Source organism: Scardinius erythrophthalmus (genome assembly GCF_964197995.2).
Source record: "Scardinius erythrophthalmus genome assembly, chromosome: 8".
NCBI lineage: Eukaryota > Metazoa > Chordata > Actinopteri > Cypriniformes > Leuciscidae > Scardinius > Scardinius erythrophthalmus.
This window is the reverse complement of record NC_138228.1, coordinates 4,498,306-4,518,459: the sequence shown is the minus strand read 5'-3', so window position 1 is coordinate 4,518,459 and position 20,154 is coordinate 4,498,306. Positions and strand designations below refer to the sequence as shown.

Genomic DNA, 20,154 nt, shown 5'->3' with positions numbered 1-20,154 from the left:
CCTCCCCCATCATGAGTGGACACGCCTCCTACTGCTGATTGGCTCACTCTCTCTCCTCCCCAAATAATGAGTGGACACGCCCCCTACTGCTGATTGGCTCACTCTCTCTCCTCCCCAATCATGAGTGGATACACCCCCTACTGCTGATTGGCTATAAGTCTGTTATGCTGGTCATTCTGATCCACTTTCAACAGTGTTTCTCTAAAATCGCTTACTGCACCTTTAAGGCCTCCCAGTGTTTTTTTCTGCCAAAATAAAAGCTCTCTTTTCTCTCTTTTTTTTGGTCCTTGGCTGAACAACACAACAAATTATTTTGAGGGAGTCGTTAAAAGATTTGTATTGAAATGAACAACACTAACTGAACGATTATGTTTTCTTATTGCTTCTTTGCAGCACCATCATTCCTGAGAGACTTGATGCCTTCATTAACAAATATGCTGAGCACACGCATGATAGATGGGCTTTTGAGAAGGTTAGTAACAACACTTGTGCTTATTTGTGATAGCTAAATGCATTGAAGGATTGAGAATTGGCTCTTAACCTTTTGTTTCCATCTTCCAGATCCAAAACAACTGGACATATGGAGAGGTCCTAGATGAGAACGCCAAAACTCACCACATGCTGCGGCCGTACAAGACTTTCTCAGAGAAGGTCTGAATGGATCTTCTTTGAAACGTATCTTTATTAAAACCAGTCTCTCTGCTTTGTTTTGTCAGTTGGTTGTCCAAAATCAAGGTCAACCTTTCTTTCGGATTCTCTCTCCAGGATAAGGAGATCTATCGCTGGCCCATTAAAGAGTCCATCAAGGCCATGCTGGCGTGGGAATGGACTCTGGAGAAAGCTAGAGATGGAGAGACTGAGAAAACTGAGGTTAAGACCACCAGGAAGATCTCCCAGACTGCTCAGGTAACAGAGAGATGGAAGAAAAAAGATGGAAATTGCATGTTAGATGAGCCCATTAACCATACCTATACATCCGTCTCCTGCAGGCCACCTATGATCCCAGCCAGGGATACTCTCCCCAGCCAGTAGAGCTGACAGGCATGGCCCTGTCCAGAGAGCTACAGGTATATTATTTATATTCATTCAATATAAGACAGTCAGAAACCCTTGTGATTGATTCATTCCTCATGTTTCCATCTGTTCAGTCTATGGCAGAACAGGTTGCTGAGAATTACCATAACACCTGGGGCCGCAAGAAGAAGATGGAGCTGCAAGGCAAAGGTATGCTTGTTTATTTTGTTCACTGTATTACTGCCCAAAATAATATTCATAACATAAATCATACCCGCCTGTGGACTATCTCCTAGTTTATGTGTTTTTTGTGTTTAGGTGGTGGCACACATCCTTTGCTGGTACCATATGATACGTTGACGGCCAAAGAGAAGGCAAGAGATAGAGAAAAAGCCCAAGACCTGCTTAAATTCCTCCAGCTCAATGGATATGCTGTCACCAGGTACAACAGGAATGCCTCACAACAAGAAAGAAATTATGCTGTCCTTGAAAAGGTCCAGAGGTTTCATTAAGCATGCCGAAAGTCTGCAAATGAGAAAAACATTTATTTTACACACAAATATACAAGAATCCACCAAAATACTTAACTTCTAAACACTAATTATGTAAATATAAGTAGAGGCCAAAAGTGATGTCCAGCCTAGGAAAATTGTCATCACCCTTTATTCAAATATTATGAAAAAATGTGTCAAATATTGTGTAAGCATATTGAGTAGTTGTGCTTTGTTTGGATTTCAATTGTTTTATTTGCCAAATTGTGTGGACATAATTTTTGCCCAGGCTGTCATACAAAGAAATTATTTTGCCAAAAAAGAAATAACTAATGGTTATGTTGTAGTCAGTGTATGCTTTTTCCTGTAACCTTTTTGTTTTTCTATGCATTTTTTTTAAATTCATGTAGTTGTAGTTTGCCTTTTTTGCCAAATAATTTTGTCAGATAAATACCTCAACCAAGTCTAGTGTTTTGTTGTTCTCTCATACATATTTTATGGCATGTTGAATTGGCTCTTACGGATGTTATGAGGCGGGAAAAATACCATGTTGTGTCTCACCGTTTTTCTTCTTTAGGGGTTTGAAGGACATGGAGCAGGAGATTTCCTCCATTGAGAAGCGGTTTGCTTACGGGTTCCTGCAGAAGCTGTTGAAGTGGATGGAGATTGCACAGGAGTTTATTGCTCATCTTGGTATATATCCATAGCAGTTATTTCTTCAATCTAAAAACTGTAGATGTTAGTTTGCACTTGATGAAGGTGTTTCTGATGAATGTTCTGTGTGTTTGTTACTCCAGAGGCCGTTGTGAGCAGTGGAAGAGTTGAGAAATCTCCTCACGAACAGGAGATTAAATTCTTTGCCAAGGTGAGACACCTTTGACCGACAAAATGAGTGCATGTTAAATAAAACAGAGATCAGTTGGAATTAGTTGGAAGAGATGCAGCCTCTCACACTCTCCTCTTTCTCTTTATATTGTCTTCATGTAGATTCTGCTTCCATTGGTAAACCAGTACTTTAAGAATCACTGTCTGTATTTCCTGTCCACTCCTGCAAAAGTCCTGGGAAGTGGTGGTCATGCCTCCAACAAGGAGAAGGAGATGATTGCTAGGTAACTAATGCTACAGATCTTTACATTTCTGTGGTACCCTAGTCCATTGGTTCCCAACCCTGGTCCTGGGGTGCGTCTCAATCAGCTCCCTAGATCATGAATCAGTATATCGTGTACATGAATTCGGGCACTGGTAATGGCTCACTCATATTGGGACACTGATGACTTCCTCATTGTACAACAGCAGAACTGCTATCTTTCTGCTATTGTTTTGATGTTATTTATAGTACATTATGATCAATATTTTGCTCACAAGACCTCAGATGGATGTGTCAGATATGAGAATATGCAGTGTTGGGGGTAGTCATCTTTTTATGTACCTTAAAGATTTAAATTTGATTACATGAATGTTTACAGAACCTTTTTTAACGATGTTGGTTATGATAGTTTTGACCTGTCCCACCCTCTCTGCTCCTCACTCTTCTTCTTGTCTGTTGGTTTTCTCTCTGCCCCTTCCTGGAGTATTTTCCCACGGGTCTCCTCATTCTTTTATTACATTTATCTTCTATGGATCACGTTATTTTGCTCCTACTTTTCCATCATCTAAACCTCACCATTTTATTCCTTGTCATGCCATTCTCTCTTTCCCAACCCTCCACCCCTCTTTTTTCCTTCTTTCTCTATCTATGTATCTTCTATCTCAGTATCTTCTGTAAGTTGGCTGGTCTGGTGAGACACAGGGTTTCCCTCTTTGGTAAGAATCCTGCATGATGGCCTGATTGCACATTTCATTTTTCCACTGTCTTTCCCTTTTTCTTTAATGTTTCACACCATCTGTACATCTGTTCCTAATAGTTCCATTTATTTGCTCCGAGTTCTTGTTGGTTTTATCTTCCTCCTTTTCTTTCTTTCTTTCTTTCTTTCTTTTTTTCTTACTTTCTTTCTTTCTTTCTTTCTTTCTTTCTTTCTTTCTTTCTGTCTTTCTTTCTTTCTTTCTTTCTTTCTATCTCTAATAATTTGCAGTGCTTTGCTTAAATTGGTGCATCGTTTGCAGTGTTGGCTCGGTATTTCGGAAGAATATCTGCTTTGGCTTTTATTATACCTCTTCATTCTACTGTATATCAGTGTCATATTTCGTAGCATAGAAGCCTCAGTCCATATGTTGTAGCTAGGCTAATTGTAGGTGAAAGTTTAAGGCCTATGTCATGGTCTGAATGTTTGTGTGTGCAGGCACTGATGCCTCCGCCGTAGTCAACTGTCTTCATATTCTTTCCCGCTCGCTGGATGCCAGGTATGTTTGTTGACCACATCAAGCCCTGTATTTTACTGACATTTACATCCTCAAGTTAGTTCACCCAAAAAGGCCTAAAAGGGTTCACCCATCAAGGCTTTCGTTCATCTTTTGAACAAAAATTAAGATATTTTTAATGAAACCTGAGAGATTTCTGTCCCTCCGTTGAAGGTCTGTTCACCCTAAAACTCTGACGCTTCAAATAAAGAGATCATAAAATAAATCCATATGAATCAAACAGTTTAATCCAAGTCCTCTGAAGAGACAAAATCACTTTATATGATGAACACATTTCTTTAGGCTTTTATTCACATAAAATTCGTTTGACGTGCAAGAACCAATGTTACACAGCACGTTCAAGCTTCAGCAAGAACCACTGAGGTTCATTCTTGTGTTACGCAGCTTGTTTGAGCTTCAGCAAGAACCAATGAGGTTCATTCTCGTGTATCAAGCAAGTACGGTTGAACTTCCATTTCACAGTGCACGGATCAATGTTTATATGTGAATAAAAGCTTAAAGGGATAGTACACTTTGAAATTAAATTTTGGTATGTTTTAGTTTACCTCAAGGGCATCCAAGATGTAGGTGTCTTTGTTTCCGCAGTAGTTTCAATTTTGATATTTATAGGTCAAACCGTTCTTGTCTGTCAGTCATATAATGCAGGTCTATGGTCACCGTCTCAAAGAGCATGCACAGAGTCCAAATTAAACAATTCCCCATCGTAAGTACACACTGATGGCCTAAGACACGAAACGAGCGGTTTGTGTGAGAAAACAAACAGTATTTATATCGTTTTTACCTCTTGTACACTTTCCGACGCTTACGCAGACTAAGCCAGAACGCGCACACACGTCACACACCGAGAAGCGCGCGCCCTCAAATCACTTGGACGTGGTTGTGTAGAGGTAAAAACGATATAAATACTGTTCGTTTTCTCACACAAACTGCTCGTTTCGTGTCTTAGGCCATCAATGTGTTCTTACAAAGGGGAATTGTTTTAATTTGGACTTCTCTGTGCATGCTCTCTGAGACAGTGACCATAGACCTGCATTATATGACTGGCAGACAAAAACGGTTTGACCTAAAAATATCAAAATTGAAACTACTGCGGAAACAAAGACACCTACATCTTGGATGCCCTTGAGGTAAGCTAAAACATACCAAAATTTAATTTCAAAGTGAACTATCCCTTTAAATTAAATCTGTGAATGAAAGTCTTATGGGTTTGGAATGACAGGAGTGTGAGTAATTGAGGACAATTCAATTTTGAGTGATCTATCCATTTAATTAATGTTTATGTATTAAAAATCATGCTTATCTTTTGTTTTTCTTTCTCTTCCAGGACTGTGATGAAATCTGGGCCTGAGATTGTGAAAGCTGGTCTGCGCTCTTTCTTTGAGAGCGCTGCCGATGATATTGAGAAGATGGTTGAGAACCTCAAATTGGGGAAGGTGTCTACCAAAAACCAGGTCAGATGTAAACATGTTCCTGTTCTCTAAGATTTCCCTATGTTCTTTGTCAAAGTTTCTAAATTGAGCCCCTTTCTCCTCTCTCTCTCTGTCTCTGTAACAGGTGAAAGGTGTATCTCAGAACATAAGCTACACCACCACTGCTCTTCTGCCAGTGCTCACTTCTCTGTTCGACCACATCGCCCAGCACCAGTTTGGAGATGATGTCATTTGTAAGATATTTTCATAGGTTTTCATAGGAGTTCATTTAACGCGACTAAATTGAACTTACATAGCAGAGTACCTTTAATTAAGATTTAAATAGATTAATGAAGGGAATAAATAATTAGTTGGTGACAGGAATTAAATTGAAAAGGCTGTTCATATTTTACACATTATTTCAATGGAAAGAATCGCCGACAACTCTGTCTGGTCTACAAACAACCAAAACACATGCGAGAATTGACAATGAAAATTATTCTTGTTAAAATGATGCTTGCAAGAAGCTTGTGATCCAAGTTTTCTGTGTGCCGATTTGCAGCGAAAAAGAAAAAAGATGAATATAAAGGAGAGAATGTTTGCTTGCAGAAGCCATGCTTGCTGATGTTCTGTTGCCGGTCCATGACTCCTCCCCCTGAACTCTCTCATTGGCTGTAGTTTGTCGCCAATGTAATTTCCAGTCAAAACTCAAATCGGGGCTAAAATGTACAGTGTGTACCCAGCATTAATGTGCTTCATTTAATATGACAAAAACTGTATTGCTAAAACAGTGAAAAGTAATGTCAAATAACAATAATGAAAATGACATAAATAAGTGTAATTTAATCTTATGTAACTAAACTAATAACGATGAAAACATCATAAGAAAGTTGTACTATTTAATGTAACTTAAAAATAGTGAAATTTAATTTATTAGTGTAAATTTATAAAATATACATTAATACAAAGGGTGAAAACTGTAAATTAATAACATTTAATTTAATTTGTTCTGAAAACTCTTCAGCAAAATATAACGTTATAACAAAAATAACAATCAAGAGTTGTGTAAAATAAGAATATTTATGCGAATAGTTGTGATATTGTAGTTGTAATTGAGGGTATGTTTATACGACAACAAAGTACTAAAAACAGAAAAGGTTTTCCTTGGTGTTTTTACGGGTTTACAGACGACAACAGTATCAAAATTATCCCTATTTATCCGCGAAAATGACTAAAAATGCTGTATTATGCTGCCAGGCCAGTAGATGGTAATGTCATTTTGTAAAGAAACATTACACGCCTATAGACTGAACACGTAATACACGTGGTTTAGAAGTTTACATGTAGACGATAACGGTATCATTCTCAAAATGAGTACTTTGAACCCGTTTTCAAAAGTTTGCATTTTCATGCCCCGAAAAAAACGTTGTCTTGTAAATGGACGGCCAAAACACATAAAAAGTTTCCCGTTTTTAGCCCCTCATTTTTTTGTCTCTTTTCCTCCATCACTCAGTGGATGACTTGCAGATATCCTGTTATCGTATCATGTGCAGTATCTATTCCCTGGGCACTGTAAAGACCCCTCATGCTGAGAAGTAAGGAAACAGCTTCATGTATGCGCATTTGTTTCTATATGAACCGTTTTACAGGATGGCATGTGTTAATGAATGTTATGGTGTGATACCACACAGCCAAAGACCAGCTCTAGGAGAGTGTCTGGCTCATCTGGCTGCTGCCATGCCTGTTGCCTTCCTGGAGCCCAACCTCAACGAGTTCAATGCATACTCTGTGTACACTACCAAAACCCCACGAGAGAGAACAAGTCAGTAGCTCACTCTGAACGTATACCATCAATGGCTGTTGCGATCAAATAACGCTTCCTTAACTCCCTCATCCATGTTTTAGTTCTGGGTCTGCCCAGTCAAGTGCAGGAGCTGTGTCTGGACATCCCTGAACTGGACTTGTTGATGAAAGAGATCGGGGATCTGGCAGAGTCCGGGGCGCGTTACACAGAGATGCCCCATGTGATTGAGATCACCCTGCCCATGCTGTGCAACTATCTTCCCCGCTGGTGGGAAAGAGGCCTGGAGAACTTTCCCGAGCAGGAGGGCAATCTGTGCACTGACGTCACCTCCGAACAACTCAATCAGCTCCTGGGTAGCATCATGAAGATTGTCGTCAACAACCTGGGCATTGATGAAGCTTCCTGGATGAAGAGATTGGCAGGTGAGAAACAAATGCAATAAATGGCAGTCAGTCAGTAGGGTAGGAATCAATCCAGTTTTTATTCACAAGCTTGCAATTCGATTCAGTTCCGAAACTCGATACTATAGTATATATCGAATCCATATATAGTCTAATCCAGGGGTTTTCAAAGTCTAAGACAGTGGGTCTCCCTTTTGACACAATTTACCCAATGACGCCCCCCCCCCCCCCAAAAAAAAACACACACACACACACACACACACACACACACACACACACACACACACACACACAGCAATGTCAGACTCTTAACTCCTCACTTTTATCATTGTTAGTGTTCACATGAAAAGTGCAGTTATGGCCTCGTTTACACTGTCAGTGATATGTGACCCAATTCCGATTTTTTGCTTATATGTGACACAGATCGGATGTGTTCTATGACTGTGTAAACAGGAAAAAAACGCATGCATTCGGATATTTCGAGATCGATTTTCATGGCTCAAAATCATGGTGATGTTTGGTGAACTTTGCATAGGCCTATATGGCAGAGCTAGCATCAAGCATATTTCGCGTTCGTCCATCTGTGCAAGACAATTTAACCCTTTAAGCATGCACGATGTTTCAGATAGCCTAGTATGGCAAGTGTAAACACATGAATCGGATACAGTTGAAAGAACGTGTAAATGGACGGTAAATTGGGCATCAAGACCTGCAGTGTAAACGAGGCCTTATTTTCAGAATAATAACAATTTAACTTTTTAAAATTTATTAATTTAAAATAATTATTAGGCTATAAGTTTTACCACTCTCCGTGCCCCACACTTTGAAAACCCCTGGTCTAATCCATACTGCTGTCTGATATTCTTTTTTATTTATTGACTTTTTCACTTGAATGTTCTGTATTTTTCAGCTGTACCTTTTTATAAGTTTGATTTGAATGTTTTCTTTTGATTTGAATTTTTTTATTTATCTGTATATTACTGTTGAAACATATGGGTCTTATGGGCATGAAATCCTTAGCTGAAAATGGGCCACTCACCGGCCCTGGATCTATTCTTGGGATTTAAGAATCAATATCGGTTCATCAAAATGAAAATCAATTGAAATCGAGAAAACGCTATTGCCCTAGCAATCAAGACTGGTAAGTTTTTCATCTTTAAACCAGACTTGGGTCTTCAGCCGACAAAGTTTAGTTAGCCGCTTCCCATAATGTTTACGCATTATGTCAGTAGGAGGAGAGTAGGCGTTTTTTGTAGGTGTTCGAACACATTCGACCACATGACACTACGAACATGACACTACGAAAGCAATCCGGTCGAATGCGTTTTTGACTACCATTCGACCCCATTTACACCTGTACGTAGCGTCGTCCACTTGTGATCCTTTCTAACAGAGTTGTTCCTCCACAGTGTTTGCTCAGCCCATCGTGAGCAGAGCGAAGCCGGAGATGCTCAAGTCCCACTTCATCCCCACCATGGAGAAGCTGAAGAAACGCAGTGGAAAGGTGGTGGCCGAGGAGGAGCAGCTGCGTATGGAGGGAAAGACGGAGGTGGACAGCGAAGAGGGAACCATTCGTGATGAGTTCGCTGTGCTCTGCAGGGATCTGTATGCTCTTTACCCGCTACTCATCCGATACGTCGACAACAACAGGTATCGCTCATCCGCATCCTTTATTTCTGTTAGAAGATCACCAACAGACGTACCTTTGGAGCCTTTGAAGGAGTAAGATTGTCTGATTTGGTTCTTTATGTCATTTAAAGGGCGAGGTGGTTGACCTGTCCTGACCCTGATGCGGAGGACCTCTTCAGGATGGTTGGAGAAGTCTTCATCTTCTGGTCTAAATCTCACGTAAGTCTGTTTCCTTACAATTAAAAGAAGTTAAAATCTCATCTTGTGTCTTTTTGTCTCTTGACTAGTTCCTTCTTCTTGGGATAAATTGCCACCATATCGGTATCGGCCAATGTATGTTCATTTTTAATGTTATCGTTATCGGTCCGATAGGAAAATTTGGTCGATATATTAAAGCTGATAAATAATGGATTGTTTCCTTCAGCTGAGACACTTCAGATGCGCACTGTTCAACATGATGGTTATCAATTGCTTGAAATATGATTGGAATCACTTCAAAAAAGGAAAATACAGTTAAATGCTACATGTGCAGCTCAAGTCTGTCGTATAGACTACATACAGTTATAATGAGAACATTAGAGTTGTGTGCTTGAGACATGGCTTTTCATGACATAACTTTTGTTTTTGTAATCAGGCTCTCAATTTCAACAAAATTTTTGATTTAGATTTATCGGCCAATATATTGGTTATCGGCTTTCAAATATAAAGAATTATCGGTTATCTGTATCGGCCAAAATTTTCACATCGGTGCATCCCTACTTTGGGGGCGTTTACACGATAAACTTTATATGCGTTTTGACCGTTTATTTACACGATAATGCCATGTTGAGGCCCAAAAACGCTAGTTTCTTTGAAAACTATGCTGTTATTGTCTTTGCGTAAACTACAAAAACTAGAATTTGTGGAAATGGCGATAGCATGCACATGTGTATTGTGTGTTTAACATTGTTTGTATTCACCGCTCTGTAGAAGATTTGTGTATGTGTGCAGGCATGTGTTGTTTCTTTAAGTGGCATCGCCATCTACTGGCCTGGCAGCATATTACAGCGTTTTTAGTCGTTTTTGTGGATCCGCGCGAATGGGGATCGTTTTGAACGTTGTCGTCTGTACGCAAAACTTTTCCAAAACGCAAAGGAAATCCTTTCCTTTTTCAGTGCATATTTGTCATGTAAAACGTACCCTTAGTCTCCTTTCATGTTGTCTCCTCCAATATGTCTTCTTGTGTCGTCTCTTCTCATCGCTTTTCATCTCTTGTCTTGTTTGTTTTGTCTCTTCTCACATCTCTCATCTCCTTCCGCCTCTTGTCTCTTTTTCTTTTGTTATTCAGCATAATTCTCTCTTCATTTTACTCTGCAGAATTTCAAGCGTGAGGAACAGAACTTTGTGGTGATGAATGAGATCAACAACATGTCCTTCCTCACTGCTGACAGCAAAAGCAAGATGAGCAAGGTGAGCCCGTCCACTTACTACCACTAACATTTGAGTCTAAATCTAACAGATGTCCTCTTTTATTTACCATCTCCATCGTATCAAATAGTTTTTTTAATGATTGATTTTGTTTAAAATGAAATGAAAATTGTTCGACTTGTTAAAACTCCATTTCTTCAGACGACTGATGTCCTCGTGTCCTGTTGAGGACAGACACTGTTTTTGCTCCCGCAGTGGGTTTATAGATCCTTTGAAGTTTTTTCCTGTCTGTGAGGGTGTAAGTTTTAACAGTGCTGTCTCTCTTTGTGTCCTGTCTCGGTGTGGATTCGGGGTCTGTAGGCCGGAGACGGAGAGGTCAGACCGTGTTTCTGCACGAAAAAAAAAGAGCTGTGCTGATCGCATGGCGATCTCCCACACACACTGGCAAATACTCACACAACACACACCAACCAGAAGTCCAAACCCTCATTCACTGCCAGTGTGTGTGAGGTGTGTTTGCCCTCAGCCATAGACTTTAGTCTCAGGAACATGGCACTCTCTTCAGCTGGATCTTTAACTCCCGCTGGATCTGAGTCCCATCGTCCTGACAGTGATTTTGATTGATGTGCCTCTGATGGATTTTGACTGCTGCAAGTTCTTGCAGACTTCTTTCACTTCTGTCGTCCGGTTTGATGTTAATGTTTGATCTTTTCCCCCCCCACAAGCTCTGGTGGTGATGCTCCCTCACTAGGAGCAAAAATACAAACCATTACCCATCACTTAATCTTCACAAATTTCAGGGAAATGTATGAGCACATTGGTAATGTAGAGAGGGAACATGGCTTTTCCTATCAGGGAACAGTTCTCATTACATCTCTCATCTAATATTTCCCTCCCTTTGTTTAATTCAATGTATCCAGTACTTTCTGTACTTTCTGCTCCTTTTATTTGATTAATGTGTCCATTCTGTCGACATGTTCCCCAAACCCAACTCACTTGCTCACTTCCCTTAAAAGTTTGTCTCTGTCAGGTGTTAGCTAGCACAAGGATATTATTGACTTTGGAGGATAGCACCTCCTCCTCTGTGCTGTGAGACGGCCATTACTGGAGCAGCATCTGTTATCTCCTCACCATGGGTTCCCTCTGCCTAATACACGCTTCATCTCGACTGATCTCTCCTCTTATCTCATCTCTTCTCAAGCCTCCTCTCTTGATTTCTTCTCTTGGATTGTCTCATCTAGGGCTGGATGATTAATCAGACTAAATTTGAAATCGCGATGTGGATTAGTGCGATAGGCTGCTATTTATTAAACATTAAAGAAACAAATTTGCGTTACTTACTATAACATGCGTTTGAAACAACACGCAACGTTTCATACTTTTTTTTAAATAAGAAGCGTTTATAAACCTGTTTATAAACCCTGTTATCCTACGTTTTCATCCAAAATAAAAACTTAGTGGTTTAAAGTCTGAAAATGAAGAAAAAGATATTAGATATTAGTACTGTTATTTTTACAATTGTACTGTAAAATAAAATTATTGTTATTATAATATTTTTCTTAAATACTTATTTTTAACTTTAAAGAATTCCTAGTACAATATTTCTTCTTGTTTTGTTTATTATTTTTGTTTCAAAATGGTAATAATATAATTATTATTATTAATCTATAAAATAATAATAATAACAACAATAATTATTATTAATAATACTAGAATCATATAATAGATAATATTTCCTATTATCCTATATCCTATATATCCTACAATTTGGACTGCAGTACCCAGTTCAACCACTAGCTGTCAATATTACATACTGCACCTTTAAAATCAAATTGCCCTCTAGTCTCTTCTCATCTTGTCTCTTGTCTCGCCTTATCTCTTTTCTCTATACTAGTCTTTTCTCGTCTTCATTTTTCCTCTTGTCTTTGAAAGGCCAGAGGGAGCTCGTGTTGTAGAAGGCAACAGTCATTAATGGCGTCTTACAGGCACAGATTCAGAGAGTGTGTGTGAGGGATGGAGCAGCCCCAAAGCCTAGTGATGTTTTTATGTGTGCTGTGCTGGAGGGTGGGCGACCTTACACTACTAACAACAAGACTGCTGTATGTTTAGCACTAACATTTCCTAATAAACTGACTGATAGAGTATAACATGCCTTTGAATCAAGATGTTATTTCCCCTCAACGCTAGTTTGGTGAATTTCCCCCAATACATAGAAATTAGCCACCATTAACACATTATTTAACCATGTAAAAGCTGTAGCTAATTATAATCTATTCAGAAAACAAGACACTTACAGAAGGGAGATGTTTACAGAGAATTGTTTCTATATTCACATTATTCACTTAGAAAGACTTTTTAGTCTTTTTTGAAACAAACCCATATTCATTTCCCAAAACAGCCCGTTTGTGGTCAAACCTGAGTTTCTAGGTAAGAGCATCGTTGTGTCAGTCTAACTCTGTAGGATTTTTCTAGGGTGGAGGCTCAGACGTTGAGCGGACCAAGAAGAAGCGTCGCGGGGACCGTTATTCCGTTCAGACCTCGCTGATCGTAGCGGCTCTGAAGAAACTGCTCCCGATCGGCCTCAACATGTGCTCGCCTGCAGACCAAGAGCTTATCAATCTGGCCAAGATCCGCTACTCTCTGGTACTTAGCCATATGTTTACGCCATATAGAATGATTAGGATGGTTGATTGATTTACTGCCAAACAACAACATTTAAAAAAACATACTATAAAAGTTTGGAGGTGGTACGTTTTTGTGATGTTTTTGAAATAAGTCACCAAGGCTGCATTTATGCAATCAAAAACACGGTCAAACAGTGAAATATTATTACATTTAATATAACTTTTTTTCTATTGTAATATATTGTAAAATGAATTTTTTTTCCTGTGATGCAAATCAGAATTTTCAGCATCATTACTCCAGTCTTCAGTGTCACATGATCATTCAGAAATCATTCTAATATGCTGATTTGCTGCTCAAGAAACATTGATTATTATAAATATAATAAGTTTATATATATGTATGTATGTATATATATATATATATATATATATATATATATATGTGCATATATATATATATATATATATATATATATATATATATATATTATTATGTAATACATTTTTGTAACATTATACATTTATTTATTGTCACTTTTGATCAATTTAAAGTTTTTTTTTAATCCTATTGACCCCAAACTTTTGATTGGTTGTATATATTAAATAGCAGTGTTGTTTAAGTTACTCTTAAAAAGTAATTAATTACAAACTACTAATTACATTTTAACAGTGTAATTAGATTATTGTACTAATTACTCTCTCTTAAAAATATTGCATTACTAATTACTTTCTAAATCCCATATCAACCTCGACCAGTTGCAAGGATAGACATGAAACTGCTATTTTAATTCTTTTAAATAAACAATAAAAAATTGCATAAATCATTCTTGAACTGAGCAAAGCGATTAAAGGGAGAAGGTTATATTAAAAACATACATTTTAACATTAGATGTTAATTGTTGTAGTCTATACAGTATTTAATGCAATTACATCAGAAGTAACTGTAATTAAATTACAGAACAGTTAAGAGTAATCCATAACTTTACTTTTTCAAGGGAAAAGTAATGAAATTACAATAATGCATTACACCAAGTTCTATTAAATAATATTAATTTTGTTGACTTTTTGGTGATTTTAATATGTTACAGAAAGACACAGATGAGGAAGTGAGGGAGTTTCTCCAGAATAACTTGCATCTACAGGGCAAGGTAAGTACAGACACAGTCAAGTGAAGAAAACATCTTCAGGATAATCAAAATCCCCTTCACTCAGCGGCCATCTTTGAAACGCCTCTCGGGCAGCTATTTCAATAATGGAAGCACAGCTCCTATCTCTTTGAATGGGGAAACATAAAATTCTCTAAATCTGTTCACCAAGCTTACGATTGAATTTAATATTTGAAATGAACAATGAAATCTGACAACAGCGGTCTCATAAATTTTGTTTCCAAATGCTCAATTAATGACAAAAAAAGGCATTTTTCAGGCTAGACCAGCCAATGCACATATGCCGTCATTAGCGCGCGTCTCAGAACACTGACTGCCGATTGGCTCTTTTATGTATAATGCGGGATTTACTCCGTCATATTGCTTGTTGCACTTTCTCCCATTCATAGTAATGTGAGTGCACCTATCTAAAGTCTTTGGTGTAATATAAGTGTCTGCATGTATACATCTCTGTAGGTTGACGACCCGTCCATGCGCTGGCAGATGGCTCTGTATAAAGAGACCTCAGGTCAGGCTGAAGATGCTGATGCACCAGAGAAGGTTGTGAAGAGAGTTCAGGAGGTTTCAGCGGTTCTCTACCACATTGAGCTGGTGAGGCCTGTTTGCACATATACATACAGTTACACACTATTTTTCCTTAGCGTTAAGCCATTTCTTCATCCTCTTCATCTTCCATCAGATTGAGCATGCATTCAAGTGCAAGAAGACAGTTTGGCACAAGCTTCTGTCCAAACAGCGTCGCAAGGCAGTGGTGGCCTGCTTCAGAATGACGCCACTGTACAACCTCCCCAAGTATGAAGACACACATAACCTCAGTTTAATGATGTCCAGGAGTGAATTGGGCTGCACAAATGTGATTTTTCTTTAACTCCAGGCACCGGGCGTCTAACTTGTTCCTTGACGGTTACAAGCGCAACTGGATTGAAAATGAAGGCTACTCGTTTGAAGACAAGATGATAGATGACTTATCTGTAAGTTTGTATATCAGCTCCCTGTTTACATCCTGTTGAGCGCAGTTTGTTCATAGCATTGGTTTGTGCAGAAAGCACTGGAGCAGGAAGAGGAAGAAGAGGAAGAAACCGAATCAAAGCCAGACCCCCTTCATCAGCTCATCCTTCACTTTAGCCGCACCGCTCTCACCGAGAAAACGTAAGTCTCTCCGTCTTGACACAGTATTTCTCGTCAAGTCAACTCACATTTATATATATAGGGCCCTATTTTAACGATCTGAAACCATAGGCGTAATTTGCGGGTGGGACGGGTGGGACATGTCCCCACCACTTTTTGGTAAGGTCGATATTGTCCCCACCACTTTTGAAACATCTCACGGCACGAATGTACCAATACAAATAAACAAAACATCACCATTTAACTACCAGAGCATTAATTTCGTTCTTTGTCAAATAAGAGGCGATCTAGCGCTGAAATGTGTTGTTTTTGAAATCAAGTGATCAAAGTGCTTGTTGCCGCTGCGATCAGTGGCGCGGATACTGTGTTTGTTTGTGGCTCGCGCACAGTCTTCACTCGGATGCGCGCTTCAATCCGTTGTGGAGAGACTCTCTATTTGTTCCGGTTAAATTACAAAACAAAATGCACACAAACGTGTCCATGCCTGATATACAACCACTGAAAAACATAATCGAGAAAAAAAAAAAGCTATATGAGTGCGGTTAGAACCGAGAACCTCTGACACGTTGGGCGAAAATTCTGGACCAAATACACGCTTAAAATAGTCGGATCAACATATAATTAAACATATAATTAAACGACTAATTAAACCCAATCACTGTACTATTTAAATCGATTGCTGGACATCGTAATGTTATTGTACATACATCTGTTTTATGATTTAGCATTGAGTTACCCCCCCCACCTGTCCCACCCAGTTTTTAAAACAAAGTTACGCCACTGTCTGAAACACAAGTAACTCTGTGGGCGTCGGGTGCAAAATAGGAATGATACATGCGTCGGTGTACAAAGTCAATTGCGCTGGGTGCAAGATAGGGCCCCTAGTGGGTTAAACAATACAGATTGTTTCAAAGCAGCTTCACAGAAATAAACAAGAATAATAACAGTGTTGCAAAATGAATTACAGCTTCAGTTACAGTATTAAAGCTGCTCTACTGCAGACAGTTCTCAATATTCAGATCAAATTAGTTCAATTTAGCTCATTAACAGTGTCAGTGTTGCAAAGTTTATCAATTATAAAACAAATTATGTTATTTTATAAAGCAGCTCTTCAGAAGCCAATTGTCATCATTCAGTTTAAATTAGTACAGTTTTGATTCGGTTAGTTCAATATCAGTGTAAATGTGGCAAAGTTAATCAATTATGAAATAAACATAATTCAGCTATAAAGCAGCTCTACAGAAGGCAATAGTATTATTCTGCCCTAGTCAGTTCAATTCAGTTCAGAGACTATGTTTACATGTGCCCTTATAATGGGATTTTGGCAATATTGCGATTAAACTTCATGCAAACAAAATACCTTGATCAAACTAATGCTATCAAGCTCGTAACTGTAGTAACCACAATCGCCATAGAAATGTGTCTTGTATTTGACAAAAGTGGATTAAAACAGAGCGCGACTGTATTTGAGTTCATCATTTGTGCTATGCATTGGGGTATGTGAAGAATGGCGTTAAAAATAATAATATTAAAAACGGATAATTTCCATAATGACCAACGCAATCTACCAAGAGCAGTGCAAATTAGAGTCTGGTTTAAGACAGATTTGGGGCGATAAATAATGGTGCAAAAACCAGTAAATTGACGAGCATAAAGCTTAGTAAATCACCTTGCGTGATTCATTTAAATACTCTCCTCTCATACATTTTGCATCTGAAAGGGAAACTCCTACAAATGCATATGCAATAAGTTCAGCCGCAAAATAACCCTTTCCACGTCATTTCAGTGCTAATTTATCACTGCGTGTCTTTAGTAAATCCTGACAGTAATTTTTTAACGCCAAAAGAGGGATTGCTCTGACACAAGCTGTTAGAAAATCTGGCTCTTAAGTCCTTAGTCTGATTATTGTAAAAAAAATCGCATTATTGGTGCACATGTAAACGTAGTCATCGAAGTTTATCAATTCCAAAACTCCTTCAATGGCAGCTCTACAGAAGACAGTCATTTTTTCCCCGTTCAATTCACTTCCAGTTATGTTCTCTTCCAATACTTTCAGTGCATTCAAATATTCAAATCAATGAGATTTGTCAAGTCTCACATTTGTTTCCTCCCTACTGCAGTAAACTTGAAGTGGATCATCTGTACATGTCATATGCTGATATCATGGCAAAAGTAAGTGGTAAACATAACTTTTAAGATTTTGTTTGTAGACTTTCATAGAGTGCAAGCTAACCTTACATGTCTCTCCCTGCAGAGCTGCCACATTGGTGAGGAGGACGAAGGGGGAGAGGAGGGGGGCGAGGAGCCAGCCTTTGAGGTGCGACAGGCAGAGATGGTATGGGGGGGCCTGGGGCTGGGGCCATGGGAGTCAGCGGAGCCAACAGCTACAGCTGCAGCTCCTGCCACGCACTGAGTGAACACGTCCAGAACCACTGCACCCCGCACACTCCATGTCTCTCATCCTCTCATCTCTCTTTCTCCTTCTCTCTTTTTCTATACCTGTTGTGGACTGATCTGTGCACTCCTTTGCTGGATCTGAGTCTTTGTCTCGTTAACAGTTTATGTTCGTGTTTATTGCATGACTTGAGAGAGTGCAGAGAGATGGCTGCACACAAAACAGAACAAGACATGCTGAACACATCAGTTTTGACCAATTGTAGACCGATGATCTTTAAAAAGGAAGCTAACAGAGGTGTGAATAGTTTTTCTAGCACTTTCCCCCCGAGCCAGGAGACCAATAATGTGAAGTATTTGCAAAATAGGCCTCAAAACTGCATTGTTGTTCTCTCTCTGGCTGCTTAGAGTAGTGTATTACTAGCGCTGTTGATGATATCTGGAGTGTGTGTTTGTGTGTGAGACTCAAGTTCGCACTCATACACACACTCAACGAACACCCTTAACTGGTCTCCTAATACATTACCAATCCCACCTCTCCAGAACCCTATATTCTCTAAATTTGTTGGCAGTCTCCTGTAGTTTTATATTCCGTCTGCATCTTTTGTATCTCACAGCTTTAATGACCTACTAACCCTGAGGACTTTTTGACTTTTTTGACCTTCCTGTTGTGATTTAAATTCAGAAAATGTATCTTCACCTTCTCACCTCGCCACAAAAATTCAGGTTGAGGGAGTTTCAGTTGCTCCATTCCATAACCTAGTGAGCTAACTATACAGCATTTTAAGGTACTGTATCATTGATAGCATGATAACGTAGGCTGTTCCAAAGAATAAGTCTCATAATTATAAGATTTATGGAAAAGGCAATTCCGAAAGACACTGCATGCATTGGATTCATTGAAGAAAAAAATAATCATCCATGATGGATGACAATATTGAGAAATGTTACAGTATATAGTTCTACAAAAATCAATACAATATCTCCATCCTATAACAAAATGGACTATTTCAGACTAGTATAGTATTTGTGTGTGCTATGCATATTAACGAAATCGCATCCTCATAAAATAGTTACGTTTTCTTTGAGATCGGATTGGAAACGCTCAAAACGGCAGTGGCTTCAGTTGTAAAATGTGAGCTGTTATTCTGTAATATTTATGTGTAATAATTTCTATAATTAACTATTGGTAATGGTTTCATCTTTCAACTAAAGTTTTTTTGCGAACTCTCCATTATTGTGTCTCGTTTACAAAACAAAATGTTCCGAACAAACATCAGATCTTCCGACTAGATCCGGGACGCCATTAAAATGATTGTTTCCGACGCTGGGATCCTTCAGAAGTCTGTAGAGAGACAAACCAGCTGTTTAAACTGGACGCGTCAAAGCAAACGTTCTTTCACTCTTCCATTTGTCCTGTTGTCGACAGACTCAAGCGTGTGGAGTGAGTCACAAACTGAACACACATCTATATACTGTTTTAGTGTAGACAGCGTCAGTGATTATAATGGGCTCTATTTGATTTTGACGTGACACTCACATCCAGTGTGGGCGATTGCCAAACGTTAAGCGACTGAACGCCAGTGGGCGGGGCCTATGGTGTGATGATGTATAATTATTCGCCGATGACTTGATCTGGAGGCCGACATATGCAAATGTATTTGATCGTGTGACATCACAGAACCTGCAATATCAAAACGAGCCGATTGATTAAGAAAATGCTTTGATTATAATGAGGAGGATGTTTAAGCTCTGAAACTTGCAGGATGTTTTAATGGTACAAAGACCGCTTATATGTCAAAAGTTCAAAGCAAATTTGATTTCTCATGTCATGACCCCTTTAATAGTGTTATCATAGAAACACATAATTCTAAGTAGGATGTTTGACTCGTCATCCAGTAATTATGGTAATTACGACATGGCATGAATGCTTCATAACTGTTATATGAAGAATGTTTCAAGTGAGTCCCATGTGAGAATGCTTCCTTAGAAGGTTGTTATCCATCTAAGCTTGGTAGGTTTTGGAAGAGAGCTCAATAAAACAAAGCAAAGTTAAATGATGCCAGATTTCTGACATGGTGAAGAAGGTTTTATGAAGGCTGACAGAATTTTCTGGATTTAAATCAGGCCTGTAATGTGATTACCTTCTGTGTCTCCAAAAGTGTCTCCATGTCTTTGTTTCAAATTGGTGTCTTTTTTTTCTGTACTCACCAAAGACTACAGTAAAAGCCTGCACAGACACACCCAAACACATTCAGAACTTCACATTACAGAAAGACACACTTGACATTTTCCATAAAAAAAAAAAACACAGGAAAAAATGTGATTC

At 38.8% G+C, this 20,154-nt stretch overlaps 1 protein-coding gene across 4 annotated transcripts in view; it reads left to right on the top strand.

The window, feature by feature from the left end:
• ryr1b (ryanodine receptor 1b (skeletal)) overlaps positions 1-20,154 on the top strand; it is a 135,668-nt gene that overhangs the window by 82,356 nt on the left and 33,158 nt on the right. For 2 of the 4 annotated variants that reach the window (XM_081372214.1, XM_081372212.1), the window contains exons 53-80: positions 394-472; positions 562-651; positions 766-906; positions 990-1,067; positions 1,149-1,224; positions 1,333-1,456; positions 2,083-2,198; positions 2,303-2,370; positions 2,493-2,614; positions 3,259-3,308; positions 3,785-3,845; positions 5,188-5,314; positions 5,418-5,526; positions 6,786-6,867; positions 6,964-7,094; positions 7,178-7,498; positions 8,887-9,127; positions 9,238-9,325; positions 10,463-10,555; positions 10,874-10,888; positions 12,986-13,156; positions 14,226-14,285; positions 14,760-14,894; positions 14,983-15,095; positions 15,178-15,274; positions 15,346-15,452; positions 17,552-17,603; positions 17,686-17,748. In XM_081372214.1, coding sequence (XP_081228340.1) covers positions 394-472; positions 562-651; positions 766-906; positions 990-1,067; positions 1,149-1,224; positions 1,333-1,456; positions 2,083-2,198; positions 2,303-2,370; positions 2,493-2,614; positions 3,259-3,308; positions 3,785-3,845; positions 5,188-5,314; positions 5,418-5,526; positions 6,786-6,867; positions 6,964-7,094; positions 7,178-7,498; positions 8,887-9,127; positions 9,238-9,325; positions 10,463-10,555; positions 10,874-10,888; positions 12,986-13,156; positions 14,226-14,285; positions 14,760-14,894; positions 14,983-15,095; positions 15,178-15,274; positions 15,346-15,452; positions 17,552-17,603; positions 17,686-17,748 — 3,010 coding nt within the window. The remainder of the gene's footprint in view (positions 1-393; positions 473-561; positions 652-765; positions 907-989; positions 1,068-1,148; positions 1,225-1,332; positions 1,457-2,082; positions 2,199-2,302; positions 2,371-2,492; positions 2,615-3,258; positions 3,309-3,784; positions 3,846-5,187; positions 5,315-5,417; positions 5,527-6,785; positions 6,868-6,963; positions 7,095-7,177; positions 7,499-8,886; positions 9,128-9,237; positions 9,326-10,462; positions 10,556-10,873; positions 10,889-12,985; positions 13,157-14,225; positions 14,286-14,759; positions 14,895-14,982; positions 15,096-15,177; positions 15,275-15,345; positions 15,453-17,551; positions 17,604-17,685; positions 17,749-20,154) is intronic. The other 2 variants (XM_081372215.1, XM_081372213.1) reach the window with 1 other exon arrangement.